Here is a 19,687-nt window from a genome sequence, read left to right on the forward strand (position 1 = left end):
TTGCACCAAGGTATAACTCACTGACCTGTTTCCAAATTATTGCTTACTGATCAACATTAATCCTAAAAAAATAATCATCTTACAAAGTTCAGTTTCATTTACCTGTTTAGTTTAAGAAACCACCAGGGGACTCCAATGTATTTTCAAAATATGTTTCTAGAAATAAATTTTAAAGGATGGTACATGTGTGCAAGTACTGCTATTTCTCTAAACCAAAATCATAAATACTTTTTCATTATGTGACATCGAAGAATTGCTGTCTTTTCCATATTTTGTCACATTCCAGCCACGGTGTGCCAGAATTTTATCTGATAGACCCACACAAAGTACAGTAAATCTGGAGCAGATCCACAGGTCTGGTGGGAAAATCTGTCCACAGTAATTAGGTCTTCACTCCACAACTCTGTCATTCATTGTAAACTGGCAAGAAAAAAAAACAAAACATTTTTGAAAAAGAGACATAAGAAGTCCTGAGTGTAGTTTGCCACAGCTACTTAGGGGACATAGCAAACAAGAGGAAGAAGGTGCTCTGATCAGGCAGGACCAAAACTGAACTTGTTGGGATTCCTACAAAACACTATTATGTGTGGTGGAAAACTAACACTGCACATTACTATAAATACATAATCCCCACAGAGAAACATGATGGCGATGGCATCATGTTGTGGGGATGCTTTTATTTAGCAGGGGCAGTGAAGCTGATCAGAGTTAATGGGAAGACAGATGACGCTAGGGACAGTATAAGAAGAAAAACTGTTACAGGCTGCAAAAGACTTGAGACTGGATGATGGTTCACCTTCCAGCAGAGAATTGACACTAAACCTACAGTCAGAGCTACAATCTAATGGGTTTAGATCAAAACATGTCCATGTGTTAGAGTGGTCCAGTCAAAGTCCCAACCTGATTGGAAATCTTTTGGCAGTACCTGGGGTTTATGCTTTTAACAAGACGTGAAGATATCAAGAAGAATGAACACTTTTCCAAGGGCATCTTCAGGCAATCACAGTTTTCAGTTTGTATTTAGCAATGTAAGATGATTGATGTAAGATGACTTTTGTACACAAAAGTGTACAAAGTTCTAAACAAAGCATTTCTCAAAATCTATATACTTATATTTGTTTCATGCTGACAGGTTTGGCAACCTATAATTTGCTCTTGGTCCTCTAGAAAAGAGGACAGAATATGTTTTCAGTTCTGCAGGGAGCTTATTTCATGCCTTTATGGCTTCATATGGGAATGCGGATCATCCTAATGCAGTTTTTATTCTTGGGATACTACACCCTGTCATTGTATTTATATGTTCAGAAGTCAGATTTAATTCTTAAGGGTCCGAGGTGCAGTATTGTGAATAATTTTGAAGACTAAACATATGTCAGCAAACATGATTACATTTTTCTAAGCTTGTTTGTAAATTCATTTGAGAGGTTCAGGGTTGTTTTGATAGCATCTGACCAAGTTGAGATACAATGAGACGGTTAAACAAAAACATTGAATTTAAAAGACAGTGGCGACGGTGGCAGCAGCAGTAGAGGTTTGTCTTGTAACCGGTTGGTTGCCAGTTTAAACTCCTGCTACGTCCGTCTCAGTCCTTGTTACCTTAGGCAAGACACTTCACCCGTCTTGCCTGCTGATGGTGGTCAGATTTGAGCTGATTGTATGGCAGCCTCGCTTCTGTCAGTCTGCCTCAGGGCAACTGTGGCTACAATGTAGCTTACCACTGTCATGGTGTGTGTATGTGTACAGGTCCTTCTCAAAAAATTAGCATATTGTGATATAGTTCATTATTTTCTATAATGTCATGATGAAAATTTAACATTCATATATTTTAGATTCATTGCACACTAACTGAAATATTTCAGGTCTTTTATTGTCTTAATACGGATGATTTTGGCATACAGCTCATGAAAACCCAAAATTCCTATCTCACAAAATTAGCATATTTAATCCGACCAATAAAAGAAAAGTGTTTTTAATACAAACGTCAACCTTCAAATAATCATGTACAGTTATGCACTCAATACTTGGTCGGGAATCCTTTTGCAGAAATGACTGCTTCAATGCGGCGTGGCATGGAGGCAATCAACCTGTGGCACTGCTGAGGTCTTATGGAGGCCCAGGATGCTTCGATAGCGGCCTTTAGCTCATCCAGAGTGTTGGGTCTTGAGTCTCTCAATGTTCTCTTCACAATATCCCACAGATTCTCTATGGGGTTCAGGTCAGGAGAGTTGGCAGGCCAATTGAGCACAGTGATACCATGGTCAGTAAACCATTTACCAGTGGTTTTGGCACTGTGAGCAGGTGCCAGGTCGTGCTGAAAAACAAAATCTTCATCTCCATAAAGCTTTTCAGCAGATGGAAGCATGAAGTGCTCCAAAATCTCCTGATAGCTAGCTGCATTGACCCTGCCCTTGATAAAACACAGTGGACCAACACCAGCAGCTGACACGGCACCCCAGACCATCACTGACTGTGGGTACTTGACACTGGACTTCTGGCATTTTGGCATTTCCTTCTCCCCAGTCTTCCTCCAGACTCTGGCACCTTGATTTCCGAATGACATGCAGAATTTACTTTCATCCAAAAAAAGCACTTTGGACCACTGAGCAACAGTCCAGTGCTGCTTCTCTGTAGCCCAGGTCTGGGGAATGCGGCACCTGTAGCCCATTTTCTGCACACGCCTGTGCACGGTGGCTCTGGATGTTTCTACTCCAGACTCAGTCCACTGCTTCCGCAGGTCCCCCAAGGTCTGGAATCGGCCCTTCTCCACAATCTTCCTCAGGGTCCGGTCACCTCTTCTCGTTGTGCAGCGTTTTCTGCCACACGTTTTCCTTCCCACACTTCCCACTGAGGTGCCTTGATACAGCACTCTGGGAACAGCCTATTCGTTCAGAAATTTCTTTCTGTGTCTTACCCTCTTGCTTGAGGGTGTCAATAGTGGCCTTCTGGACAGCAGTCAGGTCGGCAGTCTTACCCATGATTGGGGTTTTGAGTGATGAACCAGGCTGGGAGTTTTAAAGGCCTCAGGAATCTTTTGCAGGTGTTTAGTTAACTCATTGATTCAGATGATTAGGTTCATAGCTCGTTTAGAGACCCTTTTAATGATATGCTAATTTTGTGAGATAGGAATTTTGGGTTTTCATGAGCTCTATGCCAAAATCATCTGTATTAAGACAATAAAAGACCTGAAATATTTCAGTTAGTGTGCAATGAATCTAAAATATATGAATGTTAAATTTTCATCATGACATTATGGAAAATAATGAACTTTATCACAATATGCTAATTTTTTGAGAAGGACCTGTATATGACTGATTGTAGTGTTAAGCGCATTGGGGTCCTCGGACTAGATAAAGCACTGTACAAGTGCAGGCCATTTTCCTATTTACCATTAAAGAGATTCTGGATGCTATTTCAGGGATTGCATTTTTCACATATTTGAGGTTTGTCAGATTGCATTTCAAATTTTGAGTAATCTGTGTTTTTTTTTTTTTTTTTTTAACTCATTAAGCATCTAATATAATACTGTTTGTTACATAACAGCTGTTTTCCCTTCTTTTAATGTGAGACATGATTCCTTAAGGCACGATGCAATTTCCTCCTTAGCAATTAATGACTTGGCATTGTTCAGCATCCTTTTCATGTGTATGCTTGAGTGGAGCTAAAAAAAAAAAAAGATCCCTTTTCAGATACATTTTTTGAATTTAAACTAAGTGCCAGCATGCTGTTTCGGTGGAGTTAGTTAAGAGTTATAAGTCTGTTTCATGATTTAACATGGTTTGTTTAAAATGTGTAAAACATTCTGACTCAAACATGAATCTGTACTTCAAATAATGTGTTTAATGATTTTAAAATGTACTAAAATGACCTTAAAGTCTCATTACTTCAGTTGTCTTGGGACATAGATGTGTTCCGTCCTTTTTGTGCTTTTAATTAACATAAGTGGTTTAAATGTGTGAGATGTTTTCTTTACATTGTTGTATAGTGCATGTCTGCCTGCCATTGTCTGGTTGGACATGGTGCAGTCCAAACTGTATCCATCAGAGTAAAATTATCTTGCAGATAAATAAAGTTATTTTAGATTGGAGTTTAAATACTGGAATTAAAGTGTTAATTCTTACAATCCTGCTGTATCCAATTAAGTTGATCGAGTTAAGATGGCCACAGGTCTTACTGAACATCAATGGAGCCCAAGGTTTTTGGTGATTGTTTGTAGTCATACAACATGCATAACATAACTCAGATACAATAATTTATATTAAAGAGGAGACTGGTAACCTCTCTGTGTATTTTTGTAATATTTAAAGGTGATTTTGCTATTGTGACCAGAGTGAAGCAACACTGCCACACTGTCACTGCATCTGTTGACAGAAACTTTACTCATTTTCATCGCTCTCGTTCCTCTCTGTAACCTGTGGTAAGCCATTATGTTGGGGCAGATCACAGAGCTCATGGCTCACCTGTGATTAAACCTGTGGTTTCATATTCCCACAGCTTCCTCTGAATGAATCTAAATCCAAAGACTATTATCTGTGTCGTAATCTGCATCTCATCTCCTTTCCGCACTCACTGCTAATCCTCCTGGTACAAACAGAACAGCCAAAGCAGCCTGACACATGAATGAAAGGTGTGGTGATAGAGGGTGCTCTGGTTTGAATGACTAAAAGGACACGTAGGAAGACAAAAAAGACAGAGGAGCTTAAAAGAAGGGATAGAAAATTAGATATACAAATTCCTCCTCATGCTTTTTAATGAAGTATAAATAGACAAGAAATGGCAGCAACCAAGGAAACAATGCAAATGGTTCAGATTGGCTCCAGAGTTGTGATTCATCACTTAAACCTGTGATAATGTTTTGGCATTTCTGTCTGATTATCAAAAAGAAACCATTCTGTACACACTGTAATAATACTTGCAACAGTTACTGCTTGCATGCATACTGCTGCACACACTGTTATCTGGGCTGTGCTGCCTGCCTTGATGACACACTTATGAGTGTTTGTTACAGGCTATGGTTTCTATTATCATCAATCTGTGCACGGCCTCAGGCGGTGAAGATAACACTGCAGCAGTACAGGTTTAGACAGGCAGGATACATCACCAGAGTTGTGAAATGTAACCCAACATCCTATAGCCACTTCTGAACAAGTTAGCAACCCTTAGAAAAAAAAACCTATTGTTTAGCCAGAACTACAATAGTTAGCTCCAATACCACAGTTCTAAACTAAAGAACTAAAAAGTAGCAGCCTGTCAGTGATGTTCCTTTGCAAAAATGTGTAATTATTTGGAATCAAGCTGAGTCTATTGTTGCCTCACAGCAAGAAGTGCATGGGTTTGAATCCTGGCTTTGGAGATTTGTATGCAGAGGTTTCATATTTTTCCCATGAATGTATAGATTTTCTATGGGTACTCGGATTTCTCCTTACCTCCTAAAAACATGCATGTTGAGTTAATGGATGCTGTAATGGATGCTGGTCATTTAGCCCCGTGGTAAATTCTTACTTCAATCAATTCCTACACAACTTTTTCAGGTACAAAAAGAAGTCATTACAAGGTTCGCACCTGCTTTGACTACTAATGATATAGTTATTTTCTATAATATACTTAGAGTAAACCTTAAAGAAATGTGATATAATATATTTTTTTTTGTTCTAAATATATGCAATTAGATAATAATTCCTGTTTTGTTTTTTCAAAACCCAGACATCTCTCCTGCTCATTATGGTGGATCCCAAGCTCTCCCCTAACCAGAGGGAATCTCTCCAGCAAATTCTAGGTCTTTCCTGAGGTCTTGTCCCACGTCAGCCAACTCCTTTCAATGTGGAGAAACAGTGGCTTTACTTTGAGCTAAGCTCAAATGATAAAGCTTTTCACCCTTTCTCTAGGACTTAGTCCAGCCCCTTTGAAGGAAGCTCTTTTCAGCCACCTGTTCTTACAGTTTTGAATCAAATCTCATGACCATAGGTGAGGGTTGAATGGTAGATGGACCATTAAATCCCCCTCAAAGACTACTAAATAATAAAAGATATTTGTAAGATATTATAACAGAGGAGGTCTCTCAAGGACGCATTCCTGTATCTAATGACTGTACAGTATTTGTCTTAGAAGGAATTGAACATTTTCAATGTAATTCATAACTATGTTGTTAGAAATTAAATTACGGCCAGCATCTCAAAGCTGCTGTTTACATCCGGCACTCAGACGGTTAATAGAGGTTGACAAGCCAGGGCTAGTTGCGCATGCGCACCTGCAACTGACAGAGGAAACAGCCGGGGAGTAAACTGTCCACGACCAGATAGAAAGGAGGAGAAGAAAAATAGCCAGAGGATCAAACAACTCTGCTTCAACGGAGGTTTCCCCTCTCAGGACAGCTATGCTCGTCTCGTCGCCATCGCTTCCTCACAGGTGTCCGCTACCCGGTCGCTGAATGGCGCTGGTTACCGTGCAGCGATCACCGACCCCCAGCACCAGCTCCAGCCCCTGTGTTTCGGTGAGAGCCGTTTTCATTTTTGCTATTAATTTAATACACCCTCCACCACCATAGCTCCCACTGCCTCCTAAACACACATGTTCTAGTCGTCGAAGGCGACCGGGGGCTCCGTTTCCGCTGTCTTTTTTTAACGGCTGCTGACTGTCTCCAAGTGCTTCGCCTTTGTACCCTTGCGCATGCGTGAAATATAGCACATCATTTTTCAGTTAGTTACTGCTAAGTTAAACTGCTAGAAAAATGCTTTTGGTCTATATGTTGGTTTTATTTATTTCTCAAAGCATCAGGCCACTACCTTCCAAAGAAACTATGTTTTACATGATGTTCCTTAAAATTGTTCCTCTATGTACATTTTCACCCAATTAAATTGCTTGTGTGCTACTCAGCTACATAACAAAATTCCTCTATTTTATTTGCACTACAAGTGCGAGGTATTGTTGTAACTATTCGAGGACAAACTAGACACCAGGGGATTTGTGTTTTGTGGGCTTTCTGTGTAAATGTTCAAATACAGACGTATGTGTCTATGTCTTTGCATGTTACTTCCCCAGACTGCATAGTTTCTGCCAGTCTTCCCATCTCTTCCTGTCTGTGCGTGTGTGTGTGTGTGTGTTGGGGTACGGTGTGCTATAAAGGTAGGAAACAACCCCCCTCCACAAACCCTTGCACAGCAAAAACCCAGGTGTTTGTGGAGTTGTCCTTACCTCTGAGATCTTAGGTCCAGAGAAGCAGGAACCACCACTAGAAGGGAGGAAGTAATCTACAAGCAGACTGTTGTACACAGAAGAACATCAGGTTCTTGTGCACACTTCCGGTGTAGCTGCGGCTGGGTGTGTGTACTATTTGCGATGCCTTAGGCTGTGAAGTAACGGGTTTTTCACCTGTACGTGCTTCCTCCGAAAATACAGCTGTCATTCAAAAATGTGATATAAACATACAACCTTAAAAGGTTTACACTTTTTTATTGCCACTTTGCTGTAGTTTTTTTTTGCATCGCCCTAGGCATTGGCCAGTTACTGGCATGAAGTTTTACCAGGGTTTTAAATACTTACAGCTTACCTGTACTTAGCCAAGCAGGCATCCCAACTTTCTAACTAGTAAATGTCCGCTTTCTCTGCTAAAAATGCGGAAATTGTAAAATTTTGACCCATTCAGGTTTTTATTCTCTATCGAAAAGGAAGAAAAATATTCAGCATATTCTTCAAAAGAGATGATTTTAAATCTAACAAGGAATAAAGAAGATAAAAGATGATCCCGAGCTATGTGTCTATTAAACAAGCATATTTAAGTAAATTGTGATTGTTGATGATGTGATATAGACAGAAAATTGTGTAAGTTGTTTGTTTTGGTGGATATACTGAATAAAAAAAAAAACCTGTGATTTTTCACTAATTTGCTCGCTAATCACCAGTCAGAGATGCAAAATTTACTGATTTTAATTGGGTCATCACTGCAGTAAGAAGCTAAAAATTAATACAGTTTGTGGGTGCTTATTCCTAATTTTAGTTTAAGTGTGTTAAGCTTGAAATAATAAGTAAATGTTATGGATAACAATACTATAACTTTTATGCTTTTGAATGAAAATAGTTAGATCATTCATCCTCCCATCCATTGTTTAGACCCACTCCTTGCAGGGGGGCTGGTGTCTATCTCCAGCGGTCTTTGGGCGAGAGGCAGGGTACAGCCTGGACAGGTCGCCAGTCCATCACAGTGCCATGGAGAGACAAACAGAAAAAACGACTATGCACGCAACTCACACCTAAAGGTGATTTAGATAGACGATAAACCTTGCAGTCAGGTGTTTGGACTGTGTGAAGAAGCTAGACTACACTGAGAAAACCCTATAAGGAGAATATGCCAACTCCATGGAGAAAGAGCCTAGACCTGGATTTGAACCCAGGACTTTTTTTGCTGCAGGGCACTAGTGCTAACCTTTATGGTTTTCATAGCGAGAAGAAATAAAAAAAATTAAATGAAGTTGCTTAAAAGTGTTGCAAAACAAAGGTTACCCTTCTACCAAGCCCAGTGGTATGTACGATTATTAATATATTTGTTTTCCCCCTGTTGTTCCCCTGAATAAGAACCTGAAGTTAAGTTATTTTTTTAAACACAAAGAATATCCGAGCATCATGGCCTGAAAAAATGACCCGTGCTCTTTGTCTTTTGTATTCTGAGTGGAAAACAGGTTCTGTGAGTAAACAATGATAACCGTCTCGCTGTGTACACACACATTTTTGTCTGATTTTTTTTAACATGCAGCACGACCAAAAACGTATAACAGCATAGCAGATCAGCAATTAATAGCAACCAATCTGAGGTATGTTCTAATTTAATAGAGGTTTTGATCTTGAGCCAGTTTTTCATTATCGCTGCAGGAAAAGAAATAATGGGGTAAATGGTAGTGAAGTGCTTTCGGGTGGAAATCTGCTTTTGACTTGTGACCTGCACCCACATACTGCAATAACAAGTTGCACAGATGCATGTCTAGCTTCCCGTATTTGAATTCATGTGATGTGCGCGTGTTTTGTATGAAGCCTTTAACATGTTTTCTGTAACAGTTCCTTGAATTATCCCTCAGACCGTGTTGTTAGGGGAAATACTCAATGTGCCGCACGCAAGCTGAAGCCATCCTTTGGCCTTTATTGAAAAAGCTTTTGTTATTTTGTTAGTGAAGGCAGAGAATATGGGGTGTCATACAGGAGCACGTACTTGTGCCCAGTTCTTGCCGCTCCTTTTTCTCTGGCTTCACATTTCCATTCACCTTGGAAAACGCTCCAATTTTCATGTATGTAAATATCTCAGTTTTCTTATCCAAACAAAAATAAGGTGCTGGCAATACGGGACATGCCTGCATGGAAGAGCAGAGATTAATGTTCCAACGTAAAATCGAAACCTTCCATCTTTAAAATGAAGTTATTTACTCTACATTCATACTTTATTTCTGAGATATGTCTTTTAAACTCATAATAAGCAGTCGTTAAATCTACTATTTTTAAATGTTACTGTGACCAAAGATACATGAATACATGTCTATATATAAATTAGAGTAGTTTAGTTTTGGGGACATTTGCTTTGTTTATTTCTGTTTGAATGAGCCATGATGCAGAAACTGAATGGAGCAATCACGTTCTTGGACTCGTTTCCAGCTGCTCATAGTTTACTTCAGACGCCCATCGGTGCTCGGGATTTATTTGAACTGTCTCCTGGTTCCATTCTGTCTGACAGCCAACAATGGAAACCTGCTTTAGATACTTTGGCTGAAAGAGGATGAGCACCACCCATTGCGATCATTGTATTGTATCCAGCTAAAGCCACAGCAGTGTTGTCAAAACTACCAGAAATGGTGCCTTTAACACTATTTTTTTTGTGCTAATTTTAAAACAATAACTTGCCCGAAGTCTTCCTCGTTTTACTCTTAAACACTGGATATACAAAGACCATGCTTGCAATTTGCATGAATGAATCAGTAACTAATACTCTTATCGTTCTTCCTTGCTTCAATCATCTTTTTGTCTGTGCTCATTGTTGCCTACCATCGACCTCCTATCCACCCCTGCCTTTTGTAAAGCTGGTGATGTTTTAGTAATGTCGTTAAGACTAGTTAGAGTAAACAAGATAAGTACCGGGCATTACAAGATAAGTGTCAAGTGTTCATCTGCTGCCAAGCCTAGGCTTTTTCATTTAGCGAGGCTTCATATTACGTTTATTTACTCTTTCCCTATCTCCCTGCTTGTTGGGAAATGGGTGCTTGTGTGCGAATGTATTATACTCTGACCAGCCACGCCTTAAAAACAGAATGAGATCATTTTCCTAGAGAGTAAATCGAGTTGGAGCTGAACTCTGCCCCCTTCGCATGGCTCCACCAGTCAGCACTCTGCATGGTGTTAGATACAACTTGTAGTTTTAATCTTTATATGACTCCTGTGGGTTTGAATGGTAAAGTTGCTGTTTTATAACCCATAATGAGACAGTTGGCTTCAGCTTCTTTTTTTATGTTTGAATACCATTTGTTTGAAATTGTGTCTCATTCCAAACTACTTTGCTACAAGACATCTTTTTTCGTTTTATGTGTAGTTTTATGAAATCCTTACTAATGTATTATAAAATAAAATCCAGCAGTATAATAGCAAAATACCAGTAGCCGTGGTAATTCTGTCTATTTCCTCTGTTGATTAGAAGCTGTTATATAAATGTTTTTTTTGATGTTCGATGGTATGAAATAATAATGTTGTAAAAACTCTCAACAAACCCCAGTACTTTAAGCCTGGATTAGTATGGAAAAAATGAAAATTCAAGTTCTGAAAGATATTCCTGTCTTATTTTGCTACTGAAAAAATATGAAATATGAAGTTTCACATTGATTGATTTATAGTTAAATGACAAAATTGTGCCTTTTAAATTGCCCTGTCAAAACTGAAGTTAACTCGCCGATTGTTTTCATATCGCTAATAGAAAACACACTAGTAAATGAAAACTTTCACAGTGTTTCTCTTTTGTTTCAAGTGTTATACATTTTAAAATGGAACTTATCTGCAGTGGTCCAGATGCCCTAGAGGCCATGTATACACTAGGGCTTCACCATATTTGGAAAATGTGAAATTGCAATATTGTAGTTGTGGTGTGATGAGTACATAAATTGTGATTAAACTACATTTATCTCAATCTTCTCTTTATTTTCCATCTTCTCTTTAAATCAAATATGTTTTTTTTTTGTTTTTTTTCCAGGAGTCCGGTAGCGGGGAGGATGATCGCCGCTCTCAACCGAGGAGGTAATATTTTTTTAGCCTCATCTTATTTTTTCCCTAGGTCAGATAAAACTCTTTTATCTGTGTGTATGTGTGTGCATTGATTATAATCTTTATGTCCTAAATCTGATGTCGTAATACAAGAAGAAGATCACAGACCAGGTATTATTTTTACCCCTGAAACTTTGATTGATGTGACAGAAAGCTGTTGGTCCTGTCGTCACGTCTCAGTCCACTGCTGCCCCTTGCCGCTTGCAGAGCTGGTTTACCCAATTTCACTCAAGCACAGTTGTAATTGCTTTTGATCGCATCTGTTGCCTAATATTTTTAAGTGTTCTACATGATTCCAACTTGCACTCTCATTCCTTTGTGTGATTTTGCACTTTAATCACGAGCAAAAGCCTGAAATCCACTTGCATGTGAGATAATTAAGGGTGTTTTGCTGTCTGTCCTATAGGGGGCAGCAGCGTCGGTGTAAGGCTGATGTGGGTATGTGGGTCAGGGAAGCTTCCCTGCTGATCCAGGGACAGATTGGTAACCACTCCCAAACTCAGAGCGCTTGTGTCATCTGTCTGGCCATTGGAGCATTGCGCCATCCCTCTGAGAGAAATGACTGTATTTATGCAGCTGGAAGGGAAATCTTTGCTTGCATACAGGGGTTGATTATGTGTGTGTTTACACAGGATAGGTACATAATCGCATGTCATATTGACTTTAAATAATTGAACAAATTTTACTTTCAAATCCTAATAATATCTGATCCCTGACATTTTAGCTTCTGTTCAGCAGCCAGATCCATTTATATAAATGTGAAGATTTGTAGTGAAAAAAGAAGGCATCTAACTGTTTTTTTTTTATTATTTAGTTAGTTACTTAGTTAGGTTAATTGGTAACTCTAAATTGCCCTTAGGTGTATGAATGAGTGTGTGCATGGTTGTTTGTGTGTTGCCTTGCGATGGACTGGCGACCTGTCCAGGGTGAACCCCGCCTCTCGCCCATAGACTGCTGGAGATAGACACCAGCTCCCCCACGACCCACTATGGAATAAGTGGTAGAAAATGACTGACTGACTGACTGATTTAGTTATTATATAATATCCAGGTTGAAGAACTGGCACTTTTCCCTGAAACCTTCCTGTCCTTCTCAATATTACCATGCTTTCAGTTCAAAAGCTGTTAGGAAGGAGGAGAGGAATGGTCTTCCTTACATTTGTGTAAGGAAGGGTGATGCCCCATAAGCTAAAAACTGAAGTACTTAAAAATCCAAAATGTGGTGTCGGTTAACATAAATGTTTCATGCTTTAATGTCCTTTTGATAATGTGCTGGTGAAAGTTTACCAGGCGTTAAAAAAATTCAAAAGCCATTTGTTTTTGAGTTATGTAATCTGTAAAACCAGATTTGTTTATTGAAAAGTCGTATGGCTACCTATTTTTATTTCTGTAAAACAAACTGTACTATAAAAGAAATGCTATATACCATACATGTATACTTGCATACCGCTGCTGTCGTACTCCAGTTTTCATACCCTTGTGTTGCCATTTCCCCCAACCTACTTCAGTTTTGTACCTATTTACTTAACCATTGTATTTCAGTTAATTTATCTTAATGGCCACAGACAAAAACAATAATGGGCACCCATATAAGCTGATGTAATTTGTATTGCACTAATTGTGTTACTGGCTTTTATGAAATATGACTGATTATGTCCCCTGATCAAAACAAATAACTCTGAGCCTCCTGCTGATAAATATTGTTGATCAGAGTCTGATAACCACATTTCCTTTCAGAAGAATGAGTGAATTTTTGAAAATTACTGTAAATCACTACAACTCGAAGTGTGTATGATGTGTCACACGGTTTGACCGAAAGGTCTCCTGAAACACGACTCCTTTTCATACTTGGAAAAACCCAAGTGTGGTGTAGGGTTGTAATGATTAGCAGCCACTTGAGATCTGACACGCGGTTTTCTTTGGTTGCTGTTTGTTTGGGGCCAACGGTTGAATAAAATCTTACTTAGCATTTGAGCAGACAGCCAAACTGGGAGGTATGAATTACCTTTATAGTGTGTATTTTAGAGGGCCTGCATTCTGGTGTATTTTAACCCATTTTAATCAGTCTTTGAGAAAGTTTTTCTTGTAGCTTATTAAACTAACTTTGCTCATCCTGTTTGTTGCTGTTGTGATGATTCTAATTAGAATGCTGTCCCAACATCTCTACAGTCCTCATTTGTAGCTCACAATAGAAACCTTTGTTCATCTCTCTGGGACTTTTGTTGGGTTTGGAGAGCCACTGTAACCAGAGGTTCCAGATGGTGGAGAACCTGAATATTATCCTCTACCCAAAGCTGAACAAAGACTATACAAAGGCTCCAGCTGTCGCCAAAATAGTGGAGTTATAGTGATTATAGTCATTTAGCTGGACAAAAGTAAAAGTTTCCACTTAACTGCCTTTATCCAAAATGTTTCAGTTTTTATGTGTAACCGAGTGGGTTTTGCAAAGATTTTGTATAATATTGCTTTTCCACATGAAGTATTATTTTAGTGGACTTTCTTATGCACATCTGTTGAATCTTTCTGCACATCCTCTTTCACAAACTGCTACCTCAGGATGTGGATAAAGATGGGTTAAAAGAGTAACATTCTGTTTTGTAGGAAGTAACCAGATAAAATTTAAACAGTGCTAGCATAATGCTGGATGTCACTGGGTTCATGCTGGGTCTTGAGAAGGAAGAGGTTTATAGGTCTGGATTGTATGGAAAAATGAATTTGAGTTTGGAAATAAAAAAAATCATCTTTTAAAGAGAAACCCTTTCTAAAAAGAAATGGCAAAAAGTATTTTCACATTGAAATTAAATGAAATGATATGTGTGTTAGATTTCCAAAGGGCAAAAAAATAAATGTAGAAATTATTAAATTGGAGGCCCAGGCTTCACTTTTCTGCATAGATCTTCAAAAAGAGATGTTTTTGCTGTTTATACAAATATATGCTTACACACTTGTTCTGAGGTTTTAACAGAACAAAACAAATCAGGACCAAGATAAGATTTAGAAAAACCCATCATAAAAGCTGCATTGTTAATGTGGTTTCTAGCCAATAAAATGAAAGTGAGCCTGTACAATTATATAAAACAAAAATGCAGATACGCTGCAAACAGTTTGTTAAACACTCTACTCCTCAACTTGTTAGAAAAATCTTTTTTTTGTCAAATACTTGACTCAGCTTTTGCTTAGCTTTAGCAATATAGCACCTTTCAAGTGATTATACAGTTACACAGACAACAAACCACTTACACATGCAGAGAAAATATACAATGCTCAAAAAATCAAGGGAACACTCAAATAACACATCCTAGATCTGAATGAATGAAATATTCTCTTTGAATACTTTGTTTTGTACAAAGTTGAATGTGCTGACAACAAAATCACACAAAAATCATCAATGGAAATCTAATTTATTAACCAATGGAGGCCTGGATTTGGAGTCACACACAAAATTAAAGTGGAAAAACACACTACAGGCTGATCCAACTTTGATGCAATGTCCTTAAAACAAGTCAAAATGAGGCTCAGTATTGTGTGTGGCCTCCACGTGTCTGTATGACCTCCCTACAACACCTGGGCATGATCCTGATGAGATGGCGAATGGTCTCCTGAGGGATCTCCTCCCAGACCTGGACTAAAGCATCTGCCAACTCCTGGACAGTCTGTGGTGCAACATGACGTTGGTGGATGGAGCGAGACATGATGTCCCAGATGTGCTCAATCGGATTCAGGTCTGGGGAACGGGCGGGCCAGTCCATAGCTTCAATGTCTTCATCTTGCAGGAACTGCTGACACACTCCAGCCACATGAGGTCTAACATTGTCCTGCATTAGGAGGAACCCAGGGCCAACCACACCAGCATATGGTTTCACAAGGGATCTGTGGATCTCATCTCGGTACCTAATGGCAGTCAGGCTACCTCAGGCGAGCACATGGAGGGCCGTGCGGACTTCCAAAGAAATGCTATCCCACACCATTACTGACCCACTGCCAAACCAGTCATGCTGAAGGATGTTGCAGGCAGCAGATCGCTCTCCACGGTGTCTCCAGACTCTGTCACGTCTGTCACATGTGCTCAGTGTGAACCTGCTTTCATCTGTGAAGAGCACAGGGCGCCAGGGGGGCATTTGCCAATCCTGGTGTTCTCTGGCAAATGCCAAGCGTCCTGCACGGTGTTGGGCAGTGAGTACAACCTCCATTTGTGGACGTCGGGCCCTCATACCATCCTCATAGAGTCGGTTTCTAACCGTTTGTGCAGACACATGCACATTTGTGGCCTACTGGAGGTAATTTTGCAGGGCTCTGGCAGTGCTCCTCCTGTTCCTCCTTGCACAAAGGTGGAGGTAGCGGTCCTGCTGCTGGGTTGTTGCCCTCCTACGGTCTCCTCCACGTCTCCTGGTGTACTGGCCTGTCTCCTGGTAGCGCCTCCAGACTCTGGACACTACGCTGACAGACACAGCAAACCTTCTTGCCACAGCTTGCATTGATGTGCCATCCTGGATGAGCTGCACTACCTGAGCCACTTGTGTACGTTGTAGAGTCCGTCTCATGCTACCACGAGTGTGAAAGCACCACCAACATTCAAAAGTGACCAAAACATCAACCAGAAAGCATAGGTACTGAGAAGTGGTCTGTGGTCCCCACCTGCAGAACCGCTCCTTTATTGAGTGTTTCTTGCTAATCGCCAAAATTTCCCCCTGTTGTCTATTCCATTTGTGAAATTGATTGTCAATCAGTGTTGCTTCCTAAGTGGACAATTTGATTTCACAGAAGTTTGATTTACTTGGAGTTATATTGTGTTGTTAAATGTTCCCTTTATTTTATTGAGCAGTGTATATAATAAAAAAACATTAAATATGTAAAAGTTACATTAAACATTTTAAGTTATCACAGAATATTAATCAACCAATAAAAAATGCTGTTTCAGAAATGTTTAAAATGGGGGTCCACTTTTTGGACACTGCCTGGCAGCTGGTTCCACAGAACACGAGCCTGGAAACTAAAACCTCTGACTCCAGTTCTGGACATAGAAGTTCAATTATGAGGCCGGCTATTTTGAAAGTAGGATTTTCTTTGTAGAGTTGTAAGCGATAATAGATTGGCAGAAGTACCATTAATTGCTCAATATTTGATGAGAATCTTAAAATGTAATGCTTGACTTTATTGCAGTCCAGTGCAAACCAACACTGGGAATGACAAATGCATGGACCTTATATTCTTCAACATTGACTTCGATAAGCATGTTTCTGATTTTGGCTGTGTCCCCTAGGTGAAAGACTACCGTACTTGTGACTTTTTAACTCTGAAATATAAAGGAGAATTTCTGATCAGAAATGACACCAAGGGTTCTCACTGTAGTGTTTGGGGCCAATGTAATACCATCCAGATTATGAATACGTTTATAAAGTGAATCTCAGAGTTTTAGTGGACAAAAATAGTTTTGCTTGGATTGAGATGTAAAATACTGCAAGGCATCAAGGTCTTGATGCTTGGAATTAATGTAGTAGATTTGGTTTTCCAAAAGCTTTTAAAAAAAATATGCATGTTGGGCTTGAGTCTGTAAAAGTATGGACTTTTTAAATGAAAAATGTGTAGGAACACTGGGTCCAATAGCTGGCTATTCAACGTAATAGTTGGTATTGAATGTTCGTAATATGCCTATTTGTTGGAATAGCTAAATAAAGGTTCGATTGCGAGTATTTTTTTTACTTCCCTTCATCTTTTAAATCCACATCATGCTGGTCTCAGATGGACTGGTTCTGAATCTGTCGTATTCTGAATGAATTTTTCCACACTGTACAGAGCAGGGGCTGTTTATCCCTCCCTGACGCTGCTGAAGTTTGTGCATGTGTTCTGCAGCAGACGTTCATTCAGACTCGGATGTGGTGATGCAGCGGCTGTGCCTGGGAAAGTGAGACTCGCTGCAGTGCTGCTGATCAAACCATGTGACATCAGCAAATTTATGGCGGTAGTTTAAGGAGCCGCATTCAGTGGTTGACCCACAGAAAGGAAATTAGAGAGAGACTTGGAAATTGTATATGATTCTCCTATGTTTTTACCCGTTTTCTGATCCCTTATAATCTCCCGCTGTAAGTCAGTGCAAATAGAGGAAAACCTAGAATGGGGAAGGTTTTATTTAGCATTTCAATTTCAATTGTGAGCCTCTTATAAACACCCTGTTATAATTCAATATGCACCATGTCTGAAACTATTTTGCATCGACAAGATTGTTAATAATCTAATTGATTTAATGGCTAGCAAGTTATTCCTGCTCAATATTAAGTATGTGTACATAAACAAAATTCTTAAGGGTGCTGAGCGTTTAACTAGAGGTGGTTCTGTAATCAGTAAGTCGACGGTCTGTGTGTTTATATATGTGGCAACAACGGAGCAACAGTGTCTGATGTCTGTCTGCTAGTAAAAACCACATCCTTGCCTTTGCCTCGTGTCATCGGACTCTGTGAGTTTCAGCAGACAAACATGAGAGCAGTCAGGTGGAACATGAGGGATGGCTTCAAAAACACGCAGACACACACACTCACTGGTGGCCTGTGATCTTTTCTTGCTCAGCCTTCGATGTGTTTACAAATGATGTCACAAACACTTCCTTAACTGGGGCGTTCAGGCAACAAAGAGTCAGACAGAGGAAGATTTAAAGGTGCTTGTTAAGAAAGTCAGTGAGAACTTATCGTCGGAGGGGTGTGTGAAGTAGTGTTGTCAAGGAGCTGCAAGGTGAACAAGAAAACAGCATACGCCACCGGTTTCAGATTCTTCTGTTGACTTTTTATTAGTCCCTTTTGACTCAGACCATTCTCTTTTTTTAGCTTCCAAGCACTCACTGGTTGTATAGCCAGTTGGCAACTCACCTGCGCTTGAGTGGACCAAGCCACAATTAGACAGGAAAAACAAAAACAAAATCTAAACAGAGAAACTAGAAAAACAAAATTACTAATCTAATTTACAAACTCATCTTCATAATGAAAGGATCTGCAAAATATACCATGTAATAGAAGTTAACTCAAAAGTTACTTTAAAGAAAAACAAACAAAGCAATACTCCAAAGAAAACCCTCTAATTGGTAGAACCCAGCAAGGTAATCAATGACATCATCCAGCCAATCAAGCAGGAAACACTATGACAAACAGTGGGGAATAAAAAGGAAAACAAATACTATGAATATACTTTTGAAACAAAATAAACAAATTCAACCAATAGTCCAGAAGTAATAGCTTTAACCCAAACATATAAATAGATGGAAACTGCAACATAATGCTAACACAAACAAACTGGGGATAGTAAGTGAAGCAAAGTTGCAAACTAATGTTTAAATTTAAGCTTTATGACCAGCTACCAAAAGTAAATAAATCAGAAATAAGAATAAGGGAAAAGTGGTAAACACAAACTGAACCACTTTGTCACAGGGTGAACAGTATGTTTATGTGGTGTTTTGGTAACTGTCAGATTACGAAGGTGATTAGAGATTGTTACACGTATTTCGGTCTAAGCAATCTCTTCGTTGATCAAAGAAGAGCAGAGATGACATTTGAATGTCCAAAAATAAACGTCCACACATACAGACCCAATAAGTAATAGATGAGCCGCAGCAAAAAGCAGCCCATTGCAGTTGTTGTTTATCCTGGGGTGTGTTTTTGCTGTCAGGTGGTGACCAGGCAGTTTCCATCAGCATATATCTTGGCCTAAAAGCTGAAACCATGTGGGATCAACAGGTAGCGTGACCAACTCGAAGGTCAGGTTTCTACTCCACACTTGGGAAGGCTGGACTCTTAGTTTTGATTTCTCAATCTTCCTTTTCCGTTGTCATGATGACGATGTTGTTGTTGTTGTTGTTCTGGAAACACATACGATATCAGGTGTAGCTGACTCAAATGCAGACCTGCTGTTTCTTATGCTACTTAAGCTCTATTCTCCCAGCAAAAGTGATCAGAAAACAAAAACATGATCAATGTGTGACCCACTCTATGCACAGGAGGCTACTCTGCACATGTTGAGGGAGAGTTGTCACTCATTACACAAGAGTGAGAAGAACAGGATTTTATCTAAGTTTAATAACATAAGAAAAACCTTGAGCAAACTTTCTAATGTCAGAGATTCAAAGCTTTTAGACAGTCACAAGAAGCTGGAAAGTTGCAACAGTGTGGTTAAAAAAGGGGTAAATCTGAATATAAGTGTGCAATAATTTTACATCCTTGTTTTCAAGTCTAGATAAAAGAAAATGCACAGTATAATAGCACTTAGTATGTTTTACTTTAAAAAGTAGAACCTCTTTGCAGATCAAAAGGGGTAGCAACCCTGTCTTCATTATCAGAATATTTTATTTAATCCTAAAAGGAAACAGAGCAACATCAGCTTTGATATCTTAGAAATATTACAAGCCATCAACGAGCTGATACTTGGAA

The 19,687-nt window shown here is 39.4% G+C and overlaps 1 protein-coding gene across 1 annotated transcript in view; it reads left to right on the plus strand.

Annotated features, from left to right (window-relative positions):
• The first annotated feature begins 6,231 nt into the window (after positions 1 to 6,231).
• ssh2b (slingshot protein phosphatase 2b) overlaps positions 6,232 to 19,687 on the plus strand; it is a 29,091-nt gene continuing 15,635 nt past the window's right edge. The window contains exons 1-2 of the mRNA XM_047378794.1: positions 6,232 to 6,487; positions 11,210 to 11,253. Of these exons, the coding sequence (XP_047234750.1) occupies positions 6,425 to 6,487; positions 11,210 to 11,253 (107 nt within the window). The 5' untranslated portion in view covers positions 6,232 to 6,424. The remainder of the gene's footprint in view (positions 6,488 to 11,209; positions 11,254 to 19,687) is intronic.

The sequence above is a fragment of the Girardinichthys multiradiatus genome, chromosome 11 (genome assembly GCF_021462225.1).
Source record: "Girardinichthys multiradiatus isolate DD_20200921_A chromosome 11, DD_fGirMul_XY1, whole genome shotgun sequence".
NCBI lineage: Eukaryota > Metazoa > Chordata > Actinopteri > Cyprinodontiformes > Goodeidae > Girardinichthys > Girardinichthys multiradiatus.